At 36.2% G+C, this 27,569-nt stretch overlaps 1 protein-coding gene across 2 annotated transcripts in view; it reads right to left on the bottom strand.

The window, feature by feature from the left end:
• The window catches only part of NRK (Nik related kinase), a 143,441-nt gene that overhangs the window by 20,721 nt on the left and 95,151 nt on the right, over positions 1–27,569 (bottom strand). Inside the window, exons 13-21 of one of the 2 annotated variants that reach the window (XM_057537526.1) lie at positions 26,112–27,279; positions 23,891–23,998; positions 11,657–11,724; positions 9,432–9,526; positions 6,885–6,982; positions 5,456–5,820; positions 3,578–3,914; positions 737–923; positions 136–291 (exon numbers count right to left, since the gene is read on the bottom strand). In XM_057537526.1, the coding sequence (XP_057393509.1) occupies positions 136–291; positions 737–923; positions 3,578–3,914; positions 5,456–5,820; positions 6,885–6,982; positions 9,432–9,526; positions 11,657–11,724; positions 23,891–23,998; positions 26,112–27,279 (2,582 nt within the window). The remainder of the gene's footprint in view (positions 1–135; positions 292–736; positions 924–3,577; positions 3,915–5,455; positions 5,821–6,884; positions 6,983–9,431; positions 9,527–11,656; positions 11,725–23,890; positions 23,999–26,111; positions 27,280–27,569) is intronic. The other variant, XM_057537527.1, reaches the window with a different exon arrangement.

Raw genomic sequence — 27,569 nt, 5'->3', positions numbered from 1 at the left:
ATATATGTATATACTTGGAAATGGTTTTTCAATAGCAAACACATGTTTACATCTATGATTTTTCACAAGTTTGCTATATGGATAAAAATATATTCTTTAAAATATAACAACTCAGTTTTAAGAAACCAAACTCACCCCACAAAGAACCACAGCAGATCTCAGAAGTGAATTCCTTTTCATACATGTGGATTAGTGGTTTTTTACATTCAGGAGAGACATAGAGTGGGTTAACATTGACTTCAGAGGGTTGCTTAGATGATTTCTCAGGTACTTCCACTAATCCAGCATATACTGTGAAGAGAAGATATTGAGAGAACTTACACCATATGTGCTTGAGTGTTTCCACAAATGAGACATAGCTTAGAAAAATTCCTTTTCCTTTATTGTATTTTATTTTTTTATTGGAGCTATAATTTCTATAAACACTAAACCATCAGGTAACACAAATCAAGATGGTCAGAATACATTTCTGAATATGAATATACTTCAAGTTACTGTGATTAGATTGCAAGTACAATCCAGATGAGGGACCCAATTTCTCAATTGTAGTTCAAATTTAGGTGCCATAAAGACTAAGTGAAGAGTAGATTTAAAAATATATACACATCCATCTGAATTTATGTCAACTGAGTATCAGAATGATTTGATTCTTTTCTGATAATGAACCAGTGGCCAGACACTGTATTTAATATGTGAACAGACTGCAGCATTTGGAGATTATATTAAGTACACTTACAGATGGCACTGGCAAAGTCAGCATTTGCGGCCCCTTCAGAACCATTGGAAGGAGATGAGTGGCTGGCAGAAAAACCTGATTCTGTTGATACTTCTGATATGTCCATAGTGTCATTCTCATCACCAGGTGCTGCAGGTGCAGCGCCTGAGGCAACGGCATTTGAGGCTTCACTTCTACCACCTGACTCCTAAAAGATGATTAAAACTTTATTTTGACTTTATTAGGAAATTAACAGTGAGAGAAATATGCTATGCCTAGGGGTTATTTGAAAAAGAGAATACAAAATTTGTAACATCTTATAATTCTTTATCCTTATAAAATCCACATTTACCAGTAGAACTCAACAATGTTATCAGAAAAGAAATAACTAACCTATATTGAGACAACTGATGCCAAAGTAGGAATTCAAGGAGCATGAACTCCTTAGCTGTATAATTTACGGACCTAAAATTTGTGGAGTTTTTACTATGCATTAGATATCCTGCTAGGCATCTTATTTACATATTGTTGTGAATCCTTGCAACAACCCAAAAAGTAAGTAAGATTATCTCCATTTTACTTACAAGGAAACTAAAGCTTAGCGAAGTTATATAATTTATTCAAGGTCATAGAGATAATTAAGAGGATCAGAGTTTGAAGCCAAAGTCTGTTTGATTCCAAAGCTTACATTCAGCTATGCTATGGTAGATTCATTTCCATTTTGTCAAATGACAAAGCTAATGATGGAAAATCAACTAACACAAATTCAAGAGTGTGAACATGCTTCAGTGAAAATTTAGCCAGATTCCATTAACTTACAGAGAAGAAATTCAAGGATAAAAGTCACAAAATGTGACAGAATTTATGTGGGATGCCATATCCTGTGGAAAAACATACCAACAGTTTTTGGTAAGCCTGTTTGCTGATAAGCATTTCTTTGTTTCTAAACAGTGATTGAGACAGTTGTGCTGCCCTGTCAAAGACTTGTTTTTATGACCTTTCCTGCCACAAAAGTGTTGTATGGCAACATGTCCTTTTAAAATTAAAATAAAAAGAAGATCCATTCACTCTGTAAATGTCAAAAACATTTCTTAAGATAACTGGAGATACCCAGGGGTGCTATGAAAACTGTGCTGGGACATCCTGTTTTAATGTCTTTAATTAAGATAAGTAGGTAGGCAGTTAGGTAGGTAGGTAGTAGGTAGGTAGGATGGATGGATGGATAGATGGATGGATGGAAAGATAGATAGATAGATAGATAGGTAGATAGATAGATAGAGAGACAGACATAGATACTTTCTCACTGATGTTGCTTTCCCATTGGAAACCATCTAGGGAGTTTCCTCCTTCCTTGTCTTCTTTGTTTCCTTCCTTCATTGATTTCTTCCATAATTACTGTATGCCTGCCATAGACGAAGCCCTAAGTTGGACCCTGGGATTGTGTGAGTAGGTAACAAAAAGTAATCTAGGATGGATTAAAAATAGTTCCTGCCTTTTAAGAGTTTACAATCTATCGTGACAGAAGAGCAAGTAAACAAATAAATAAATTACAAAGTCATAAGTACTAAAATAAAACGATGGGCAAAATGCTTGCAAGTGCAGATGAAGAGGTGTGTAATTCTGCCTTGGGAAGTCAAAGATGATATATGAGTTGAACCATGAAGGATGACTAGTTCACAAGCAGAGAAGAGGTAAGGGGAAGGCTTATAGACAAAGGGAAGTGCTTGAACAAGGTCACTAATTCATGAAAAAGCGTGGCATCTTCTAAGCTAGTTATGATAGGACAATAGGCTGGGAAAGTAAATTGGCATGATTTTTCCTTTGTCTGGAATCTCATCTCTGTTTTTAGATATCCAGTACTCCTCATTTGTCAAGAATTAGTTCAAAAACCACGTGTTCCAGGAAATCTCTGTGATAATTCCTATTTATCTAGCATATGTGAAGCTACTTGAGTATTTTAAAACATATCTATAAAGTCTGTAAATATTTTGTGAATGACAAAATAATTGTCTAAACACAGTACACTACTTCTGTTTTAAATTGTATGTGTTAACACTTCCTCAAAAAGTTAAAATAGAAGATAGCAATTCCACTCCTAGGTATATAGCTCAAAGAATTAAAAAGAGGGACTCCAACAACTGACACTTGTACACCAGTGTTCACAACAGCCAAAGGTGAAAATGACCCAAGTGTCTATCAACATATGAATGGATAAACAAAATGTGATATATTCGTACTACAGAATATTATTCAGCCTTAAAAAGGAAGGAAATTCTGATACATGCTACAAAATGGATGAATCTTGAAAATATTATGCTAAGTGAAATAGACAGACACAAAAGGACAAATATTGTATGATTCTGCCTATATAAGGTACCTACACAGAAAGTAGAATAGAGGTTATTAGGGACTTGGGGGAGGGACAATGGGGAGTTAATTGTTTGTTTGAGATGATAAAAAATTTCCAGAAATGAATAGTAGTAATGGTTGTAAAACATTGTGAATGTACTTAATTCCACTGAATTGTACACTTAAAAAATGGTTAAAACATAAAATTTTATGTTATGTGTATTTTATCACAATAAAACCTCCCAGAAAAATGTATGTGTTAAGAGACACTATCCCAAGCATGTGATCTGAGTAATAAAGGTAAACAAATAAGATATTTTTGTCCCTGGAAGAAAATAGGAACCATCCAAATTAGAAGAAATAAAGATCTATCTAGAGCTATAATTAAAAATCTTTAAGGCTTTGGGATAGAAGTTTAAAATATATTTGTAATGGCTGGAAATATGACATATCACATGAAGAAACGCATTCACAAGGAGAAGAATTCATTCTCCTTTTCAAATGGTGCATTACCTCTGGTTTATGTTCAAATTCCTGGGATACTGGTCTCTCCAATACTGGATCATCTATCTCTGAGCAATTTTCTTCTCCATTGAGTTCAAGGGCTTCACTCTCTTCATTGGTTCCACTGACTCCCTCATTTCCATTACCCTCTTTGCGTCTTCTTCCACTGTCTGTATTGGCTCTGTGTCCTTCATGGTCTCCAATGGCTGCACTGCCCCCAATGGCTGTACTTTCTCCGTGGCTTCTACTAGCTCTCTGGCTTCCATTGCTGCCGAAAGTTCCTTCCCCTCTATCACTTCCATCTTTACCAGCTTGCTTGTAGCTTCCACCTCTGCCACAGCTTGGCCTGATAACAAGATCCGATTAATGATAGAAAACCACCCAACAAAAACATATTTGAAAGTCAACAAATGAAACAAAATTAGGATGCCTTACACATATGTACTATCTCCAGGCATGTTTTTGTTCTATGTGAACACTACTGGTATGATATAGATATGAAAAATGTCCCTATGTCCTGTCAATCTTAAATATTGAATTAACACCATAGCCACTGTCAATTCCCTGGCTGCATTTGGATGGCAGATGGAAGAGAACTTGCATCCTTTATTAGGAACATGTGTTAGGTTAGTAGCAATAATATGTTTTATTTTCTTAAACCATAGACTACTTCATGCATTAGCAACTTCACAGCCACATGAATGATCAAGCCCATATTTTTGGTTCAACCACAACATATTTAAATAATTCTTATAATATATGTAATTTATGTTAATTTAAACACGTGCCTTTATTTTCTAACATGTGTATTGTCTGCTTTGCAACAGATTTCCATTGATTGTTCTACTATTATCACCAGGAAGTTCAGTAATATAGATCTCATTAAGTTAAGATAGTCACTTAATTATTTGTTAAGAACACCAAGCTTAGCAAAATGTCTCAATGATCTTTTGCATAAGGGACAACATACACATGTACCTATGATAATTCTAAAAGCAAATGGATTTGAGAACAGAATTCCTGGTAGTTTTTTAGTTGGCAAAAAAGAAAAAATGTTGAATGAATTGTAGTCTGTTCTGTCATGTATATCCCCAGTAACATTTGAAAATTAACAAAATAAAATATGGATTTCAATATTATAAAGCAAACAATTCTCCCACTGTTAATTATTTTTCTAAAAATATACTATATTAATGAATCACCTTTGAGAGCAGTTTAAATACAAACCATAAGCACATGTAAATAAGAACACACTGGCTGCTTATAGAGCAGGAACAAGTAACTATATATATATAGCATACTGGTGGTATGCCAAAAACACTACTTCACTAAATATTACCACTTTGAGCAGCTACTCTATAAGAAGATAAAATTGAACGAGCACTGAATTTAGTTACAGCAGTTTTCAGAATCCCAAGGATTATGCTATGTTAGTAAGTTGGAGCTTAAAACTATCAAGTGAGTATCATATTTGCACTTCATTTTTCTCAGCAAATTTAGAGATTTTGTTCACAAACATCAGGGCTTCAACTTACAATTATTAAGAGGCACACTACTTAATTTGTCAGCCCATTTCTCACACTCATTGTGTCTTACAGGGTAGAATGATTCAGTAGCATTAATTTTAACAGAAACACCCAGACAATTCCAGTTATAAAGAACCTAATAAATAGTTGAATGCTAATAAAATATAGTATTACAAGAAATGCAAAATTAAGTGTTTTGCATTAAAATAATTTAAAATCTATTGTTGAAAATCAACCATTTACCAACATGCAAGTGCAATTCATTTGCCCTCTTGGTAATAAATTTTGAAAGTAAACCAAAGATGCAAATAGTTTTGAAATTATAAAATATGGATAATGCAAGTAATCCAGAAAAACCAACCTTGGCCAACTAGGAGCATCATCACGATTATTGCCTTTGTCATCAACAACCTCATCATTGTCGTCATCGTCTTGGTCTTCACCAGCATCATTAGCCTGATCAACCTGGTTATCCAACTCATCACAGCCATTGTCATGGTCATAAGTATCTTCATAAGCATCATTAGAATCATCATCATCACCATCAGTATCAGCACCAGCATCATAGAGTTCAACATAATCACCATCCTCTTCAGGTGGCTGAATGACAGGTGCAGGAGTTAACCAATCATTCCGGAAGATTTCAGAGAGTGCATTATAGCCTACCCATTCATTTGTCAAGTAACCGGGGGGTGATATTTTTCCTACTTTAAATCCATCTGGAACCTGTGTGCACAAGAAAGGTTAATGTAGTCTCTAGTAGCCTTTCATTTTCTTCTAGATTGGAAAGCTTCCAGGCTGATAATATTTTAAAATGTATTTTCAATTGAAATGAAGATGTTCACTCACTATATAGAGCCAACATTTTTGTGAGGATGAGCTGCCAAAACCCAAACCTCAGGCTATGATCATTAATGGCCTTTCTGGATCACACAGGGCAAAATTTACTCACTTTGTTTTTTTTATTAGTCCTACTTATCTGCTGAGAACTAGACATTTGGTTTTGGTGCTGGAGAAGAGAACAGATAATTTAACATTCTAGAGAAGACAGTCACTTTTTTCCTTTTGTTTTATGCTTTGATATTGGGATTAGCTCTTAAAATTGATATGTTAATTTCCCAGCTCTAGTTTTATACAACATAGGCTGTATTAAAGTAATGTAAACACTTCTAAGAAGTAAATTAATATAAATTCACCTTTAAGTATGGTATGTGCCCTATAAGCAACCTCTGAGCAATCTGAAAGGGGTGTATGTGTAGTAGGGTAGAGGTAATTACAAAAGTAAAACAGAATGATCTGAAAGCACACTGCAAAAATAATTAGAAGGCTTTTTTATTTATGAAATTAGAAAGCATTTTTTTTTTCGCTAAATGTTTTATCTTTATGCATTGCCTTATCATCCACGAAATGATATTAGACAAAAACTGAGCATCTAAACCTTACTCCTTAATCTGAGATTAGTTTCTACAAATAGCTTTTTATCACTCCTCTCCTGAATATGATCTGACACAAGAATGTGAAAGTAAAATATTTTATGATCGATTAAATGTTTTTATATTTTATATCACAAAATATTTTACATTAAATGTTTTTACATCGATTAAATTTAATTTCTAGATTTCATATTCTGCATACTGACATACCAATAGAAATATATATTTGAAAGATTAATTTAAAAACTGAACACTTTAGCCTTTCCCTCGAATGAAGATGAAAATATGTAAGTTAAAAGAAATTGAAAATTAAAAAGAACAGATATAAATGCGTTAAGAGTTAAGATGGAAACCTACATGGATGTCAACCAGCAACCTCTGATCAATAGTAGAATAAGGTGGTGATGACTGGGACCTCCTCCTGGTCACAGGGCTCTCTTCCTCAGAAGAAGATTCTGTGGAATGCCAAAAAGACATTAGTAACAGTTGTGATCACAGCCATTGACTTCATTTTTATAGTGTACCAGTTCAATCCCTTGGTATTTTTCTTGTAGCCTCTTTCCATTCTGGAGATATCACTTGATAAATTCTTATGGGGCTAAGATCCTATGTTCTGTTTTCACAGGTAGTGACAGGCTCACGGTTTGTTCTGTTAGACCTGCATGGTTTTTCTGTTTTCAGTATTAAGTGTACATTTGCTAGGTATTTTTCTCTATCTGTGTAACAAGGTACACAATAAGACTGGTATACAGATAGTCCCATGAAAAAAAGAGAATGTATCAAGAATAGGAAGGGCTGGGTGGTATTTCTGGCCTCCCATACTAATCAGTAGAAAAAGAGCCCAACAGTATATTAGAAGGTGATAGATTAGACAAAACTTTCAAGAGGAGAGTTGACTCTTGAATCTTAATCCCCCAATTTCTACTCAATGATATATCTTCAAGTATTTCAATACAGTTGAGAAGTGAACAACTGAAAAGTGGCAAATCTTAGCCCTTTTTATAAAACCAGGAACCTTTCTATAGAAGCTCTCTGCAATAGAACTTTCTGCAGTAATAGAAATGTTCTGTATCTGCATTGTCCAATACAGTAGCCACTATCCACACATGGCTATTGAGCATTTGAAATATGGCCAGTGTGCCTGAGAGGTTGAATTTAAAATCTAACTTCATTTTCATTTTAGTTTTAATTTTAATAGCCACATTTGCTAGTTGTATCACAATGCACAGCTCATTTCTATAGTGTAAATACTTCCATTTGAAATGCAAATTTGCCTGGATTAGAAGTCTGGATTTTTGATATTAAGACTTGTGGTATAGTAAATAACATCTGTGGTTAAAATAGAGTGAGAATATTTAGGCTCAAAGATCAGTAGATCTGGGTGAGTGTACTTAGAAAAAGCTTCACTAAGGGGACTCTCAAGTCCCTTTTAATTGTTTTTGTGTGCTTGGAATTTGAAGATAAATAGTACTATCCCTCTTTTATTTGCAGCCTTTGTACTGAACACATCTTACAATTTGTGTTCACATCTTCTGACACTGTTGTACTTTTGCAATTTAATATCTTTCCGTAGGAAACTATTTTCTCTCAGGTCTTTTGGTGTATCATTAGGCTAAGTAAGAAGTTTGGGTGAATGTCTGAGATTTTGAGGCAAATTTGTAGTAAGGTGTTCTGATTTCCTGCATCATGAAGTATGCAGTCTCATGGGAACTTCAAATCATCTATGTAGCACACACAATAAAATAATAGAATTTTAGAGCTAAAAAGAACTTTAGCTATTATCTACACAGATACTCTCCCTTTCTCCCTCCCACCACTGTTCCTAAATGCTTTGGGGCTTAGTCCAGAGTTTCCTTATTTCAAAATATACAACATGAATAAACCTTAAAGTTTTAGTTGTTTCTTCAGTATTAGCAAAATTAACCCTAGTCAAACCAGAAAGATTCTGGGGAAAAAAGTCCTAAAGTTTCTCTTCACACAGGCTTATCTTATTTCTCACAAGATAATATTTCTGCACAAGGGGACACTACCATTTAAAATAATTAGGCCATTATCTGAGTCTCCTAAGAAGAAGAATGGGATTTTAAAATTCAGGTCTTCGACTATCTGATTTTCATACAGTGTACCTATATATCCATTTAATTATTGACATTTTAATAAAATCTATATGCTATATTTTACAGACGACTTGGGGACTCAGTCAGGCATTTTCCCCTTACTTAACTTACTTGAATTGCTTAAAAGTAGATAGTGCCAGATTTTATGACCCAAGGCATAACTTTTCACTTTGTTTATCTGATATTTCACAAATCTATAATTCATTTAAACTCTCTCAAAAGTACATCATAAAATAAAATACTTATTTGAAATTCATATCACAGTTTGTAAAGTTATTTTCTATGATTTTATTGATTAATTTTTCATTTTGAGTAACTACATTAATTTTTAACATTTAAGAGCTACTGTATATATCTTACTTTGGGGAGGTGAAATAACAAACTGATAAATAAAACACATGCCCGCAACTACTCCATTTAATATTTCAATATTCTAAAGATTGCCTATAAATTTTAGCCTGTTGTAGAAGCCTCTCTCAAATTCCTTTCCCAGATTTTTCACACATGGTATAGAAACTAAAGCTGAACCCCCTCTCCCGCCTCCCTAGACACATTTTTAACTACTACCCAACTGAAAGAAGAAACTTCAGAAAAATTACTTTCCATTTCTCAAAGGTCATCACTGATCACCTAGTTGCCAAATCCAGTGGCCTCCTGGTCTTAATCCTACTTGGCCTCCCTGACACTATTGATTCATTCCTTCTTGAAATTCTTTCTTAACTTTTGCAAAATAAACTATTAAACATTAACTCCGTTTTGACTGTTTAAACTTTGTGCTTTGAATCACCTGATGCTGCTGGGCAATTTTGAGGATTTTGCGAACTTCTTTGTCTGATGTCAATGGGCTTCTGAGCTTGTTCCAAAAGAGACCGCTGAGGAACACTAATGAAAAGACAGAAAAGCATGTGCCACATCCTAACATTCATAAAGGGAATGTACAACTCCACATCAAGACCAACAAAAAAAGTTTTAAGCATATGGGTATATATCAAACTAAAAAGAAGTAGAGCTTAAGTAATATTTTCCAATTTCCCCAAACCTGCTATTTTATCTAGAAGAGAGAAACAATTTCCAAAATATAAAAAATTGTCTCTATACAAGTATGTTTCCTTCACATATCATATTTATTTCTAAAAATTCCTATGAACTTTCTTTAAGCTAATATTCAGACATTATTACTACCTGGGTAAAACAGCAAGAAACATAAATTTATAGTATATGTGAGTATTTTAACATGATAAAAACTAAGTTATTTTTATGTTAAATATTCCACTATTATAATCCTGATTTCAAATGTTTGGAATTTGTGTTTTTTAATGTCCTGTTCCTAACTTAGATATATGGATAAATAGATAGGACACTTTAGTTTTCACTATTCAAAATCAGGGAATATTTAGAAAGTTTCTTTGGACCAGTGCTGTTAAATTTTATAGCTGCTTTGGAATTTCTATGTAGGAAGGACTTTGGTTATTGATTTAGGCCTAGAACAGACAAGAGTCTTTTCTATGACCCCAAATTTCAGGAAAGGCTTAAGTTTCAGTTAAATTGATTTCATAAATATAACCATATTTTTTTTTTTTTTTTTTTTTATAAATTTATTTATTTATTTATTTATTTATTTATTTATGGCTGTGTTGGGTCTTCGTTTCTGCGTGAGGGCTTTCTCTAGTTGCGGCAAGTGGGGACCACTCTTCATCGCGATGCGCGGGCCTCTCACTATCGCGGCCTCTCTTGTTGCGGAGCACAGGCTCCAGACGCGCAGGCTCAGTAACTGTGGCTCACGGGCCCAGTTGCTCCGCGGCATGTGGGATCTTCCCAGACCAGGGCTCGAACCCGTGTGCCCTGCATTGGCAGGCAGATTCTTAACCACTGCGCCACCAGGGAAGCCCCTATAACCATATTTAAAGTAAATATATTTGCAATTCATAAATTCAAAACCCTTTTTTGTAATAAGAACAACCAATTCCAGTTTAATAGCAATATTGATTTTTATATACCCCATGTTTATCAGTTATATTGATTTTATATCATACCCCATGATACCAAAACAGGTACACAAAACTAAACTGATTTCTCCCCCTTTGTTGTCAGAAGGATCATGACAACTCATTCACTGAACGCGTGGTAAGAGAAAGTTCCCAATCTTGCTTTAAAATTTTTCAAGATTTCTGCACACCAGTTAAATCTAAGGACACAAATACATGGGGGTTTTAAAGAATAATAAGATAAGAATATACATACTAAATACTATCAGCTCTATGCCATCTGACCATACTGTTCAGAATCTTGAATACAGTAAGTACTCAATAAGTATTTACTGAATGACTGAGTGAATGAATATAGGTTAAGTTCTCTCCACTATGAGTTGGAGTTGGAAGGGGTATGATTTTCAAGGAACATCTAAATTAAAATTTAGCATTCAAATATAACACATTGCATACATCTAAAATATGAAACATGATTTTTGAAAATTACTGAAGATTATCAATATTACAGAGTTAAAAATTACAGTGACTGGTATAAAATATTGCTATAATATTGAGTTTTAGATTTGATTTTCCCTATAGGTTATTTTAGGTTTGCCCATTCTGTGGCATTAGCTTCTGAGGTTAGCGATTGTGTGTGTGTTTTATCATGTAGTACATCACAAATATCGTGTAATTGAAGTGTACATGATACACATGAATCTTCACATCTTTTTATTGTAAATTACTAATTGAACGGTGTCCAAGAATTCACTGTTGTTTCTGTTATTAAATTGTGAATGTTACCAGCTAATCATCAAACTAAATAACACTGAGATTGCAGTATGTCCAAAGGTGAAAGATCTAGTTAATGGATTGTTGCAGTTTTAAGGTTTTAAATATGGGCCGGTGATATCACTGATGACTATGTTGTCATTAATATTTTAGTTTTGAATTCACACAGAACTTAGTATCAAATAGATAAGCTTTAATTTCCCATATGACAGTAAATCAGAGTAATCTGAATATAGAAATCAGAGACACATACCTTGAAGAGAACTTGACACGATGTACACGATCCTGGTTGTAAGGAATAGAAATAGATCTCTCTTGGATCTTAAAGATACAATGCAATACTTTGGTAGAATTCTGAATCATACATTTTTTGAGTTATTAATTCATGGGAAAATGTCATTCTTCACAAAGAGATGTTTTCTTAAAAATCCAGCTTATAAAATCTGATTTTCATAAATAGATTGTATTTCATTATTACTTATAGTATAACATTAGAACTACTTAACCATAATTTTTGAATATATCCTCAAATTTTAGTATAATAACAGATTCTGGAGATCATATAATCAAACACCCTCATTTATTATTGAGGAATCTGTATCCCAGAGATGGAAAATGACTTTTCTAAGAACTTTACATCAAGTCAAAGGATATCTTTAATCAGACTGTAGGTCTCCCACCTGCTAATTTAATGTTCTTTCTATGTTTTCATATTACTTTTCATACCAAGTTCAAACTTCCCACTCACTCACCCTTTCAAGCTAATACTAGATTTTCAAAAGTTGTAACACACATACACATCACTAAAAACCTCTCAAGAGTCTAAAGTGTTCCTTCTTTATTTTTATTGGAGTATAGTTGCAATATTGTATTAGTTTATACTGTACAGCAAAGTGAATCAGCTATATGTATACATATATCCCCTCTTTTTTGGATTTCCTTCTCATTTAGGTCACCACAGAGCACTGAGTAGAGTTCCCTGTGCTACAAAGTAGGTTCTCACTAGTCATTTTATACATAGTATCAATAGTGTATATATGTCAATCCCAATCTCCCAATTCATCCCACCCCCCCTTTCGCCCTTGGTGTCTATATGTTTGTTCTCTATGTCTGTGTCTCTAGTTCTGCTTTGTAAATAAGATCGTCTGTACCAATTTTTTCAGATTCCACATATGTGTGTTAATATACAATATTTGTTTTTCTCTTTCTGACTTACTTCACTCTGTATGACAGACTCTAGGTCCATCCACGTCTGTACAAATGACCCAATTTCGCTCCTTTTTATGGCTGAGTAATATTCTGTTGTATATATGTACCACATCTTCTTTATCCATTCCTCTGTTGATGGACATTTAGGTTGCTTCCATGTCCTGGCTATTGTAAATAGTGCTGCAATGAACAATGGGGTGCATGTGTCTTTTTGAATTACGGTTTTCTCAGGGTATATGCCCAGCAGTGGGATTGCTGGGTCATATGGTAATTCTATATTTAGTTTTTTAAGGAATCTCCATGCTTTTCTCCATAGTGGCTGTATCAATTTACATTCCCACCAACAATGCATGAAAGTTCCCTTTTCTCCACACCCTCTCCAGCATTTACTGTTTGTAGATTTTTTCATGATGGACATTCTGACAGGTGTCAGGTGGTACCTCATTGTAGTTTTGATTTGCATTTCTCTAATAATTAGTGATGTTGAGCATCTTTTCATGTGTTCGTCGGCCATCTGTATGTCTTCTTTGGAGAAATGTCTATTTAGGTCTCCTGCCCATTTTTGGATTGGGTTGTTTGTTTTTATTGATACTGAGCTTCATGAGCTGTTTGTATATTTTGGAGATTAATCCTTTGTCAGTTGCTTCATTCAGAAATATTTTCTCTCATTCTGTGGGCTGTCTTTTCGTCTTGTTTATGGTTTCCTTTGTTGTGCAAAAGCTTTTAAGTTTAACTATGTCCCATTTGTTTATCTTTGTTTTTATTCTTATTACTCTAGGAGGTGGGTCAAAAAAGATCTTGCTAAGATTTATGTCAAAGAGTGTTCTGCCTATGTTTTCCTCCAAGAGTTTTATAGTGTCTGGCCTTACTCATCTTTAAGAAAGTATGTATTTTTTCACTTTACAACTTGACTGTAATATCATAGTCAGAGTTCCAAATACTTTTCAATTCTAAATAAATTAATTTTTATTTTATTAACTATTCATTCATCTAATACAGCAAAAGACTCAAGAAAGAGCACATATAATGAGCCAGCTTCCATCAGTGGTGCAGATTTACCTTCTGCCAACATTAATATATAGGGCCATGGAGTGTTGCCTTGTCGGCTTAATTTAATTTTATATCTCTAGGTTTCTACTCAAAATAGTTTTTAGCTACCCCCCAAAATAGATCATTCTGACATTCAACAAGGCAGTCATATTAGATTCTTTAGAAAGGAAAATTCAACATGTTACAATAAAAAATAAATTTAGCATTTTCATGCTGATAAAATCACGCTATAGTTTCTAGAAACTATAATAACCTTACTACACTTTTTTTTTTCTCTTATGTAGTAACTTATCAAGGTTGTCTTTATACTCCAACAGACAGATACATAAGAAGTGAAAAATGTTGTCAATCGTTCACATGTTTTGTTAATGAATGTTTCCAAATACAACCAGATGTTTGGCAGTATGCAGGATAAGCATCTGACTGACTTTTTCCACTTTTGATTCAGATAACTGGAATCATATTGACCCAGTCTAGGCCTCCTGGTTCATGAAGCTGATCTCAGAAAGTTTATTGAAACTAGTTTACCAGAGGCCAAAATTACTCAGAAGAGATAAAGGGCAAAAATAAGAAAGGCTAATGCCTAATATGAATTGACTGTATTTGTTCTGAAAAATGGGGAGAAGAAAATGATAGTAAGAATAGCATATGTTATGGCAAATGATGTATTCCAAATCAACCAGACACAGCTCATTATATTTTGGGCTTAACGTATCATGCTTATAGTAATAATTCTTATCTGGGAGTAAGAGTAAAGTCATCATTTAATAAGGCAGAGAGGGGGACACATTGCCTCTTGTAATTAAATAATACAATCCAGCATATTTTCCTTCTGCCAGTAATTAGTATTTATAAAGCAGTACTCTGTTATTCATTTCAGAGGACTGTTAGTATCAGAAAGAACATATTTAAGAAGGATGGACCCAGCAATCCCTCTACTGGGCATATACCCAGAGAAAACCACAGTTCCAAAAGACACATGCGGATAGCTTCAAGACGGCAGAGGATTAAGACGTGGAGATCACCTTCCTCCCCACAAGTACATCAAAAATACATCTACATGAGGAACAGCTCCTACAGAACACCTACTGAACGCTGGCAGAAGACCTCAGACTTCCCCAAAGGCAAGAAACTCCCCACATACCTGGGTAGGGCAAAAGAAAAAAGAAAAAACAGAGACAAAAGAATAGGGATGGGACCTGCACCTCTGGGAGGGAGCTGTGAAGGAGGAATAGTTTCCACACACTAGGAAGCCCCTTCACTGGTGGAGATGGGGGGTGGGCGGGGGGGAATCTTCAGAGCTATGGAGGAGAGCAGAGCAACAGGGGTGCTGAGGGCAAAGCGGAGAGATTCCCGCACAGAGGATCACTGCCGACCAGCACTCACCAGCCTTAGAGGCTTGTCGGCTCACGTGCGGGGGCAGGTGGGGGCTGGAGGCTGAGGCTCGGGCTTCGGAAGTCAGAACCCAGGGAGAGGACAGGGGTCGGCTGCATGAACACAGCCTGAAGGGGGCTAGTGCACCACAGCTAGCCAGGAGGGAGTCTGGGAAAAAGTCTGGAACTGCCTAATAGGCAAAAGACCATTGTTTCGGGGTGCACGAGGAGAGGGGATTCAGAGTACCACCTAAACAAGCTCCAGAGATGGGCACGAGCCATGGCTACCAGCACAGAACCCAGAGACGGGCATGAAATACTAAGGCTGCTACTGCAGCCACCAAGAAGACTGTGTGCAAGCACAGGTCACTATCCACACTTGCCCTCCTGGAAGCCTGTATAGCCCGCCGCTGCCAGGGTCCCGTGATCCAGGGACAACTACCCCAGGAGAACACACGGCGCGCCTCAGGCTGTTGCAACATCATGCCAGCCTCCGCCACCGCAGGCTCGCCCCGCATTCTGTACCCCTCCCTCCCCCTGGCCTGAGTGAGCCAGAGTCCCCAAATCAGCTGTTCCTTTAACGCTGTCCTGTCTGAGCGAAGAACAGATGCCCTCAGGCAACCTACATGCAGAGGCAGGGCCAAATCCAAAGCTGAACCCCAGGAGCTGTGTGAACAAAGAAGAGAAAGGGAAATCTCTCCATGCAGCCCCAGGAGCAGTGGATTAAATCTCTACAATCAAATTAATGTACCCTGCATCTGTGGAATACCTGAATAGAGAATGAATCATCCCAAAATTGAGGTGATGGACTTTGGGAGCAACTATAGACGTGGGGTTTGTTTTCTGCATCTAATTTGTATCTGGTTTTATGTTTATCTTACGTTAGTATTTAGAGCTTATTATCATTGGTAGATTTGTTTATTGATTGGGTTGCTCTCTCCCTTTTATATATATATATATATATATTTTTTCCTTTTTCTCCCTTTGTGAGTGTGTATGTGTATGCTTCTATGTGTGATTTTGTCTGTATAGCTTTGTTTTTACCATTTGTCCTAGGGTTCTTTCTGTTGGTTTTTGGGGGTTTTTTTTAGTATAGTTTTTAGCACTTGTTATCATTGGTGGGTTTGTTTTTTGGTTTGGCTGCTCTCTTCTTTCTTTCTTTTTTTTTACTGCTTTTTTATTTTTAATAATATATATTTTATTTTTTATTTTAATAACTTTATTTTATTTTTCTTTCTTTCTTTTTCTTCCTTCCTTTTCTTCTGAGCCATGTGGCTGACAGGGTCTAGGTGCTCCGGCCAGGTGTCAGGCCTAAGCCTCTGAGGTGGGAGAGCTGAATTCAGGACATTAGACCACAGAGACCTCCCAGAGCCATGTAATATCAAATGGTGAGAGCTCTCTCAGAGATCTCCAGCTCAACGTGAATACCCAGCTCCACTCAACGACCAGCAAGCTACAGTGCTGGACACCCTATGCCAAACAACTAGCAAGACAGGAACACAACCCCACCCATTAGCAGAGAGGCTGCCAAAAATCACAATAAGTTCACAGAGACCTCAAAACACACCACCGGATGTGGTACTGCCCACCAGAAAGACAAGATCTAGCCTCATCCACCAGAACACAGGCACCAGTCCCCTCCACCAGGAAGCCTACACAACCCACTGAACCAACCTCACCCACTGGGGGCAGACACCAAAAACAACGGGAACTATGAACCTCTAGCCTGTGAAAAGGAGACCCCAAACACAGTAAGTTAAGTGAAATGAGAAGACAGAGAAATACACAGCAGACGAAGGAGCAAGATAAAAACCCACCATACCAAACAAACGAAGAGGAAATAGGCAGTCAATCTGAAAAAGAATTCAGAATATGATAGTAAAGATGGTCCAAAATCTTGGAAATAGAATATACAAGAAACATTTAAGAAGGACCTAGAAGAACTAAAGAGCAAACAAACAATGATGAACAACACAATAAATGAAATTTAAAATTCTCTAGAAGGAATCAATAGCAGAAAGACTGAGGCAGAAGAACGGATAAGTGACCTGGAAGATAAAATAGTGGAAATAACTACTGCAGAGCAGGATAAAGAAAAAAGAATGAAAAGAATTGAGGACAGTCTCAGAGACCTCTGGGACAACATTAAATGCACCAACATTCGAATTATAGGGGTCCCAAAAGAAGAAGAGAGAGAAAAAGGCACTGAGAAAATATTTGAAGAGATTATACTTGAAAACTTCCCTAATATGGGAAAGGAAATAGTCAGTCAAGTCCACAAGCACAGGGAGTGCCATACAGGATAAATCCAAGGCAAAACACATCAAGACAGATATTAATCAAAGTATCAAAAATTAAATACAAAGAAAAAATATTAAAAGCAGCAAGGGAAAAGCAACAAATAACATACAAGGGAATCCCCATATGGTTAACATCTGATCTTTCAGCAGAAACTCTACAAGCCCAAAGGGAGTGGCAGGACATATTTAAAGTGATGAAAGGGAAAAACCGACAACCAAGATTACTCTACCCAGCAAGGATTTCATTCAGAATCAACAGGAAATTAAAACCTTTACAGAAAAGCAAAAGTTAAGAGAATTCAGCACCAGCAAACCAGCTTTACAACAAATGCTAAAGGAACTTCTCTAAGTGGGAAACACAAGAGAAAGGAAAACACCTACAATAACAAACCCAAAACAATTAAGAAAATATCGATAACTACCTTAAAGGTAAATGGATTAAATGCTCCAACAGAAGACATAGACTGGCTGAACGGATACAAACACAAGACCTGTATATATGCTGTCTACAAGAGACCCACTTCAGACCTAGGGACACATGCAGACTGAAAGTGAGGGGATGGAAAAAGATATTCCATGCAAATGGAAATCAAAAGAAAGCTGGAGTAGCAATTCTCATATCAGACAAAATAGACTTTAAAATAAAGACTATGACAAGAGACAAAGAAGGACACTACATAATGATCAAGGGATCAATCCAAGAAGAAGGTATAACAATTGTAAATATTTATGCATCCAAGATAGGAGCACCTCAATACATAAGGCAAATGCTAACAGCCATAAAAGGGGAAATCGACAGTAACACAATCATAGTAGGGGACTTTAACACCCCACTTTCACCAATGGACAGATCATCCAAAATAAAAATATAAAAGGAAACACAAGCTTTAAATGATACATTAAACAAGATGGACTTAATTGATATTTATAGGATATTCCATCCAAAAGCAACAGAATACACTTTCTTCTCAAGTGCTCATGGAACATTCTCCAGGATAGATCATATCTTGGGTCACAAATGAAGCCTTGGTAAATTTAAGAAAATTGAAATCTTAGCAAGTATCTTTTCCATCGACAACGCTATGAGACTAGATATCCATTACAGGAAAAAACCTGTGAAACATACAAACACATGGAGGCTAAACAATACACTACTAAATAACCAAGAGATCACTGAAGATATCAAAGAGGAAATCAAAAAATACCTAGAAACAAATGACAATGAAAACAGGACGACCTCAAACCTATGGGATGCAGCAAAAGTAGTTCTAAGAGGGAAGTTGATAGCAATACAATCCTACCTCAAGAAAGAAGAAACATCTCAAATAAACAACCTAACCTTACACCTAATGCAATTAGAGAAAGAAGAACAAAAAACCCCCAAAGTTAGCAGAAAGAAAGAAATCATAAAGATCAGATCAGAAATAAATGAAAAAGAAATGAAGGAAACAGTAGCTGAGATCAGTAAAAGGAAAAGCTGGTTCTTTGAGAAGATAAACAAAATTGATAAATCACTAGCCATACTCATAAAGAAAAATGGGAGAAGGCTCAAATCAATAGAATTAGCAAAGAAGAAGGAGAAGTAACAACTGACACTGCAGAAATACAAAGGATCATGAGAGATTACTATAAGCAACTGTATGCCAATAAAATGGACAACCTGGAAGAAATGGACAAATTCTTAGAAAAGCACAACCTCCTGAGCCTGAACCAGGAAGAAATAGAAAATATAAACAGACCAACCACAAGCACTGAAATTGAAACTGTGATTAAAAATCTTCCAACAAACAAAAGCCCTGGACCAGATGGTTTCACAGGCGAATTCTATCAAACATTTAGAGAAGAGCTAACACCTATCCTTCTCAAACTCTTCCAAAATATAGCAGAGTGAGGAACACTCTCAAACTCATACTACGAGGCCACCACCACCCTGATACCAAAACCACACAAAGATGTCACAAAAAAGATAAATATAGACCAATATCACTGATGAACATAGATGCAAAAATCGCTAACAAAATACTAGCAAACAGAATCCAACAGCACATTAAAAGGATCATACACCATGATCAAGTGGGGTTTATCCCAGGAATGCAAGGATTCTTCAATATATGCAAATCAATCAATGTGATAAACCATATTAACAAATTGAAGGAGAAAAATCATATGATCATGTCAGTAGATGCAGAAAAAGCTTTCAAAAAAATTCAACACCCATTTATGATAAAAACTCTCCAGAAAGTAGGCATAGAGGGAACCTACCTCAACATAATAAAGGCCATATATGACAAACCCACAGCCAACATCATTCTCAAAGGTGAAAAACTGAAACCATTTCCACTAAGATCAGGAACAAGACAAGGTTGCCCACTCTCACCATTATTATTCAACATAGTTTTGGAAGTTTTAGCCACAGAAATCAGAGAAGAAAAGAAATAAAAGGAATTCAAATTGGAAAAGAAGAAGTAAAGTTGTTACTGTTTGCAGATGACATGATACTATACATAGAGAATCCCAAAGATGCTACCAGAAAACTACTGGAGCTAATCAGTGAATTTGGTGAAGTAGCAGGATATAAAATTAATGCACAGAAATCTCTTGCATTCCTATACACTAATGATGAAAAATCTGAAAGAGAAATTAAGGAAACACTCCCATTTACCTTTGCAACAAAAAGAATAAAATACCTAGGAATAAAGCTACTTAAGGAGACAAAAGACCTGTATGCAGAAAACTATAAGACACTGATGAAAGAAATTAAAGATGACACAAACAGATGGAGAGATATACCATGTTCTTGATTGGGAAGATTCAACATTGTGAAAATGACTCTACTACCCAAAGCAATCTACAGATTCAATGCAATCCCTATCAAACTACCAATAGCATTTTTCACAGAACTAGAACAAAAAAGTTGACAATTTGTATGGAAACACAAAAGACCCCAAATAGCCAAGGCAATCTTGAGAAAGAAAAACGGAGCTGGAGGAATTAGGCTCCCTGACTTCAGAATATACTACAAAGCTACAGTCATAAAGACAGTATGATACTGGCACAAAAACAGAAATATAGATCAATGGAACAGGATAGAAAGCCCAGAGATAAACCCATGCACATATCACCTTATCTTTGATAAAGGAGGAAAGAATATACAATGGGGAAAAGACAGCCTCTTCTGTAAGTGGTGCTGGGAAAACTGGACAGCTACATGTAAAAGAATGAAATTGGAACACTCCCTAACACTATACACAAAAATAAACTCAAAATGGATTAAAGATCTAAATGTAAGGCCAGACACTATAAAACTCTTAGAGGAAAACATAGGCAGAACACTGCATGACATAAATCACAGCAAGATCCTTTTTTGACCCCTCGCCTAGAGAAATGGAAATAAAAACTAAAATAAACAAATGGGACCTAATGAAACTTAAAAGCTTTTGCACAACAAAGGAAACCATAAACAAGACAAAAAGACGCCCCTCAGAATGGGAGAATATATTTGCAAATGAAGCACCTGACAAAGGATTAATCTCCAAAATATACAGACAGCTCATGCAGTTCAATATCAAAAAAAGAAAAAACCCAATCCAAAAATGGGCAGAAGACCTAAATAGACATTTATCCAAAGAAGATATACAGATTGCCAACAAACACATGAAAGGATGCTCAGCGTCACTAATCATTAGAGAAATGCAAATCAAAACTACAATGAAGTATCACCTCACACCGGTCAGAATGGCCATCATCAAAAAATCTACAAACAATAAATGCTGGAGAGGGTGTGGAGAAAAGGGAACCCTCTTGCACTGTTGGTGGGAATGTAAATTGATACAGCCACTATGGAGAACAGTATGGATGTTCCTTAAAAAACTAAAAATAGAACTAGCATACGACCCAGCCATCCCACTACTGGGCATATACCCTGAGAAAACCATAATTCAAAAAGAGTCATGGACCACAATGTTCATTGCAGCTCTATTTACAATAGCCAGGACATGGAAGCAACCTAAGTGTCCATCGACAGATGAATAGATAAAGAAGATGTGGCATATGTATACAATGGATTATTACACAGCTATTAAAAGAAATGAAATTGAGTTATACGTAGTGAGGTGGATGGACCTAGAGACTGTCATACAGAGTGAAGTAAGTCAGAAAGAGAAAAATAAATACCGTATGCTAACACATATATATGGAATCTAAAAAAAAAACTGGTTTTGAAGAACCTAGGGGCAGGACAGGAGTAAGAGGCAGATGTAGAGAATGGACTTGAGGACACGGGGAGAGGGAATGGTAAGCTGGGAAGATGTGAGTGAGTGGCATGGACATATATACACTACCAAATGTAAAATAGATAGCTAGTGGGAAGCAGCCGCATAGCACATGGAGATCAGCTTGGTGTTTTGTGTCCACCTAGAGGGGTGGGATAGGGAGGGTGGGAGGGAGACGCAAGAGGGAGGGGATATGTGGATATATATTTATGTATAGCTGATTCACTTTGTTATACAGCAGAAACTAACACACCATTGTGAAGCAATTATACTCCAATAAAGATGTTAAAAAAAATATGTACAGCTGCATGTAAAGGATGTTTTAAAAAATCTGTCATGCCATTCTGTGTGTGTATATGTACAGATATGGAATTAAACACATAAGAATACATAAAAAATAAGTCACATGAACCCCAATGTTCATTGCAGCACTATTTACAATAGCCAGGTCATGGAAGCAACCTAAATGCCCATCGACAGACAAATGGTTAAAGAAGATGTGGTACATATATACAATGGAATACTACTCAGTCATAAAAAGGAACGAAACTGCATCATTTGTACAGACGTGGATGGACCTAGAGACTGTCATACAGAGTGAAGTAAGTCAGAAAGAGAAAAACAAATATCGTATATTAATGCATTTATGTGTAATCTATTAAAATGGTACAGATGCACCGGATTGCAAGGTAGAAATAGAGACAGAGATGTAGAGAACAAACATATGGACACCAAGTGGAAAAAGCAAGGGGGGTGGGGTGGTGGTGGGATGAATTCGGAAATTGGGATTGACATATATACACTAATATGTATAAAATAGATAACTAGTAAGAACCTGCTGCATAAAAAATAAATAAATAAAATAAAATTTAAAAAAATAAAAATAAGAAGGATGATTGTCCATGACATACATCATAATGGACTACTGTGAAGCATCTTGAAAGAGGAAATATAGTGATCTTGGGCCCTTGTCCTAATTAAGAACAGGAATGAGACTCATGACTCACTATGAGTAAGGCAAGAATTTCTGAGTTCTTCACCCATCCACCTATCTGTCCTTAGTGACCAAAAATTTTTTAGATAGCTAGCTGTAAGGAATGCTGTCTATAATAACACTACCTTATCCACACAGGAATTGAAACTGCTACTCGGTCTTCACCAATACCATGTGCTAAATATCTATTAATAAACTCGTGAAAACAAAAGTCAACCTGGACACCAGGACTGACTTGATTATTCCCATAAATCTAAGAAAATAAGTGACAGATTAAATGACCCAGACCCTGTCATAAACTACATCTCAGAACAGAAATGATCAAGGGAAAAAGTATGTGTGATTGTGTTACAAGCTGAACTACTGAATTTTTCATGGGCAATATTTTTACTTAAAAGAATGACTGATGAGACAAACTGTAGTTATTCAACTTGGGTATCTGGCAGGCATTTTATTTAAAATCAGCAAAGTAAGCCTATCAATTCAAGGAAAAAGCAACTGATGTTAGTTGTTAGCAATGATAAAATTGAGCTTTCAATTGAATGTTAGAATTTTAAACTCATCTATCACTGTGCATTTGACAGCTTATCAACACTCAATAATTTTTATGATGAAATTGATGATATTAACAAATGTCATTTTTTGGTGTTGTAAAATAAAACATGTAAATATTTGGAAAGATCTACATACACAGTGAACCAATATTTTCCGACTGACCAATGCACAAAGATACAAAATTGTGTATGAGCAAAACATCTATTCACAGCACACAACAGACTTGTGGATTTTAATATTACTGAATATTCAAAATTTCACTGATATGGTTTTGGACTCCACTTCTCTAGTTGTGGTATATTTCAAAGAATATCGACAATTATCTGAAAAATCTATGGAAATTCTCTTTTTCCAACCACCTGTATGTGAGATGTCAGCTTTTACTCATATACTTCAACCTAAACAACATATGGCAACAGATTGAATGCAGAAGCAGATATGAGAATCCAGCTGTTTTCCATTAAGCAAGATGGAAAATGGCTATTTTCATTAAAATTTGTTTCTTATATTAACATCTAATAGTTTTCTTACTTTTTAAATGAAGTAATAAATATTTTAAATTTTGGGGGTTTAATTTCTAATACATCATACATTGAATGACACAATCCAACTAAGCAAAAGCTTTTTGGGGTCTTCAATGTTTAAGAGTATAAAGACATCCTGAGACCAAAATGTTTAAGAACCACTGTTCCAGGCACTTATTAGTGTCACAGCAACTCATATAGAGAAACTTACCTCATTTTCTTTAGGATTTGGAATGTATGGCTGCAATGGTTCTATTTGGACTTCAGCCTGAATCGAATGAAATACTTCATCATTATCTGATGATTCATCTTCCTTTTCCTTGAAACAAAAAGGAAAATAAGTATTTTACTTGTTGTTAAACTGTAAATAATACGAGCAATTCCCATCATCTTAATGTTCAATTAAAAAAATAATTTTCAAATATTCAAATTGATTTAAGCCTGTAGTTTCTAATAGTTTTTGGTCCTGGATCCCTTTCAGAATCTGAGTAATGCTACAGATTCTCTGTAGAAAACTGTATACAGACAGACACATGTCTCTGCAAGTATTTTCAGGGGGATCACTGGCCACCTGCAACTCACCTATTAGACCCAGGTTAAAAGTCTCTGGTCTAAAGCTTAACTCATAGCCCCAAACTGTCACATTTAATAAGCGGTTATAACTACAAAGTTTGGCCCTCCTGTGCAGTGGAAGATCTGCAACACAGCAGTGCAAATATTTCTTCTTGATTGACTCCTAGCAGTTTAGGAAAGTTTCTGTTTTCCCATTTAAGCCAACTGATATTTCTCCAACTCAAAGAGAATAATGGGAATGTGTTTTCTTTCCTTCTAGTGAGTTGAAGCACTCACATATGTCATTAAACTCTAATAAATTTTCAGGTATTTCAAAAGACCTATGACTTTGACTAGAACATCAATAATTTTCTTTTTCTTTATGTTTTCTTTAAGAGTTACACATAAAGGCAGGAATGTCTATACAAGATCCTAGGGTCATGGGATTAGTAACTATTATTTAGTAACCTTTTCTTCCATTTTAGAATGGCTTCTCACATAAATATTTAAAACACTGAATGCCAATAAGTATGGGTCATGCTACTAATACTATGAGTCTTGCAGAAATGCATAAAAGTCTTTTTAAAAAATGCAAAGCCCATTAGATCCAATTGTTACTAAGGCTCATTTTGGAATAGTCATTAGCATTTTAGATGCCTTAATGTCAGGCAAATATCAGCATTCTAGACTCATGCCACCCTTTCTCTATTTGGTTTCTTTTGCTTCTTATCTTCCTGTTTTTTGGGGGACTAGACATTCATTTCCCCCTTTGGGCCTTTCTTTTCTTGTTGCTTTTACCTTTTCTCATGTTAAACATGTCAGGGAAATAGTATTTGCTCAATTAACTCAATGGACAAAAACCAAAAGTCTCCCTTATTCAGACGTTCAGACAAGGTTCATTTGTAATAACTACATTAATTATTATTAGGTAAATGGATATTGATACCAGGGTTTAATATAGGATCCTCACAATGATTCCTTTTATGTAAATTGATGCTATGAAGTATTAGGAAACAACTGCTCTCCTGGTCTTTTTGACCTCTATAATTTGCTTACGAAGCCCACAAACCCTTCAGGATCAGATCAGATTTGCCAGATTGTATCCATCAACTCCAGCCCAATTATATCCATTTATATTAGAGAATTTTGAAAGAATGAAGTTTTGTTGACTAAACCAAAATAAGATAAAGAGATTAACATATTGCACCCCACATTTCAGAAGAGTGCAGAGATGAATTTGTAACTTGTGTCATGTTCTATGCAGGTACTTCATCAATTTTGTAAAATGAGTGAAACATAAGTGAGACAAGTCATACTTATGGTAACCATGTACAAAATGTTTTAGAAAATGCTTTTCCTTCTCAGTTTGACCTTTAACATCCTGATGTACAAAAGCTAGTGCAATTCTCTTAAATAATACATTCAGCATTCTATGGGAAGGAAGAGCAAAATAAACTTAGAGGTTGGAGGAACAAAACCAAATTTGTTTTTGTGTTTATTTTTAATGAATTATATTTGAAATTTTGACCTATGAAAGTAATTTTTAAAGATCCAGTATAGTAACTTTAAATGTGCATATGATGTCCCTTTATTGGTTAAGGGAATAATAGGTAGAAATTTAACTAATAATTAAAGCTATATCTCTACAGAGATATTAAGCAATTACCTGGGTCATTCAAGCAAATTTTTCCTTCTCAAATTTAGTCACAATTATCTGGAAATTTCAGGATAATTTATTTGAAGCACAAATTATTTAGTTAATCTTCTCTGGGACACAAGGAATATTTATTTCATTTGGTTTTTACAGAGGGAACAGTTGAGTATGAACTAGCATATTTTCTCTGCATATTTGACTTAGGAAAAATATCAGAAACTCTTACATTTGCAACTTGTCTCAATTCTTCCTCATGCTGATTAAAGATATCCTCCCATCTGCGTTGGCGCCTTTGCCTATGGGCTTCTAAATCTGATAGCTCATACTCTTCAGGTCTGCGTGACAACTTTGCCCGGAACCTCTTTGGTGATAGTCTTTTTGCCAATGCCTGCCTTAGACTAGAAACTTTTGATTTTTTCTTCCGTGCTTGTTCTGGTTGAGAGTAAAATACGTCTGATGACAGGTTTTCCATCAGGGTTTGCAGTAGACCAAGCGGCTTTGAGTTATGTGAATTTGGTGCTCGAAGTAAGTCTCTTGATAGTCCCTCTATCAGTGCTTGAACAGAGCCAACTGCCTGCGTGGGCTCTAGTGCCCAGGCCTGTGCTTGAGGTGACCTTTCATTTTGCCCCTCTACTGGAATGAGCACCTGAGTATCCAAATGTAGTGGCAACAGCACGTGGTGGTTTTGTGACAGTAGGGGCAGGAATACCTGGGCATGTACTCGTAATGACTCAGGTTTCTCTGCCTCTGTCTCTGCCTGTGTAGGCTCAGCAGCCTGTTCCTGTACCTCTGGCTGCTCGGGTGCCCTGTTCTGCTCCAGCTGCTGTTCAGGTACCTGGTTCTGTCTCTGCTGTTGTTCAGGGACCTGGCCCTGCCTTTGCTGTTGTTCAGGTACCTGATCTTGCCCTTGAAATTCCTCTGGTACCTGGTCCAGATCCTGTGGCTCTCCTGAGGCCTGGGGCTGGGCCTGATCCTGCTGCTCTTTGGGTACCTGGGCCTCTACCTGTAGAGGCCTAGGGGCCTTAACCTGAGTCTGTAGTGGCATAAGCATCCAGGCTGTCCTCCGTAGTCGTGGAGGTGCCTTCATCTGCATCTGTAGTGGCCTAGATGCCTTAGCCTTAACCTGAGCCTGTAGTGGCATGAACACCCGAGCTGCCCCCTGTAGTCGCTGAGGTGCCTGGGCTTGCCCTTGTAGAGGCCTAGGTGCACTGTCATGAGCCTGTAGTGGCATGAACACCCTGGCTGCTCCCTGGAGATGCTGAAGGGCCTGAACCTGTGGCTCTTCTCGATCAGGTAACCACCTTGGCTGAGAGGGTTCTCCATGCAGGACTCTAAGTGGTCTGCATCTACTGCTGGTAGGCAATCTCAGAAGCTCGTGAGTACAAGAAGGTCCCCTAGAAATAAACATACAAATGACTGCTGCACAATTAGAGTTGTCAGTAGAGTGAAGTCATTCAGGGGAAATGCTTTTATTTTAAAAGATGAACATTTTCTGCAATAAAGGTATTTTCGGTAAATCTTTCTTGAATCATTCCTGTAATGTCTGAAAGTCTTTGCATTACTAATATATTCAGTACTAATGGCCTTATAATATACTTGATCATTCTATTACCAGAAATTAAGGACTCTTTGGGTAGTAATAAAAACTTTTCCTCAACATTTCCACTCAAATATCTCTTGCAAA

The sequence above is a fragment of the Balaenoptera acutorostrata genome, chromosome X, assembly GCF_949987535.1.
Source record: "Balaenoptera acutorostrata chromosome X, mBalAcu1.1, whole genome shotgun sequence".
In the NCBI taxonomy this organism is placed as follows: Eukaryota; Metazoa; Chordata; class Mammalia; order Artiodactyla; family Balaenopteridae; genus Balaenoptera; species Balaenoptera acutorostrata.
Note: the sequence above shows the minus strand (reverse complement) of the source record. Positions and strands in the feature narration are given on the sequence as shown.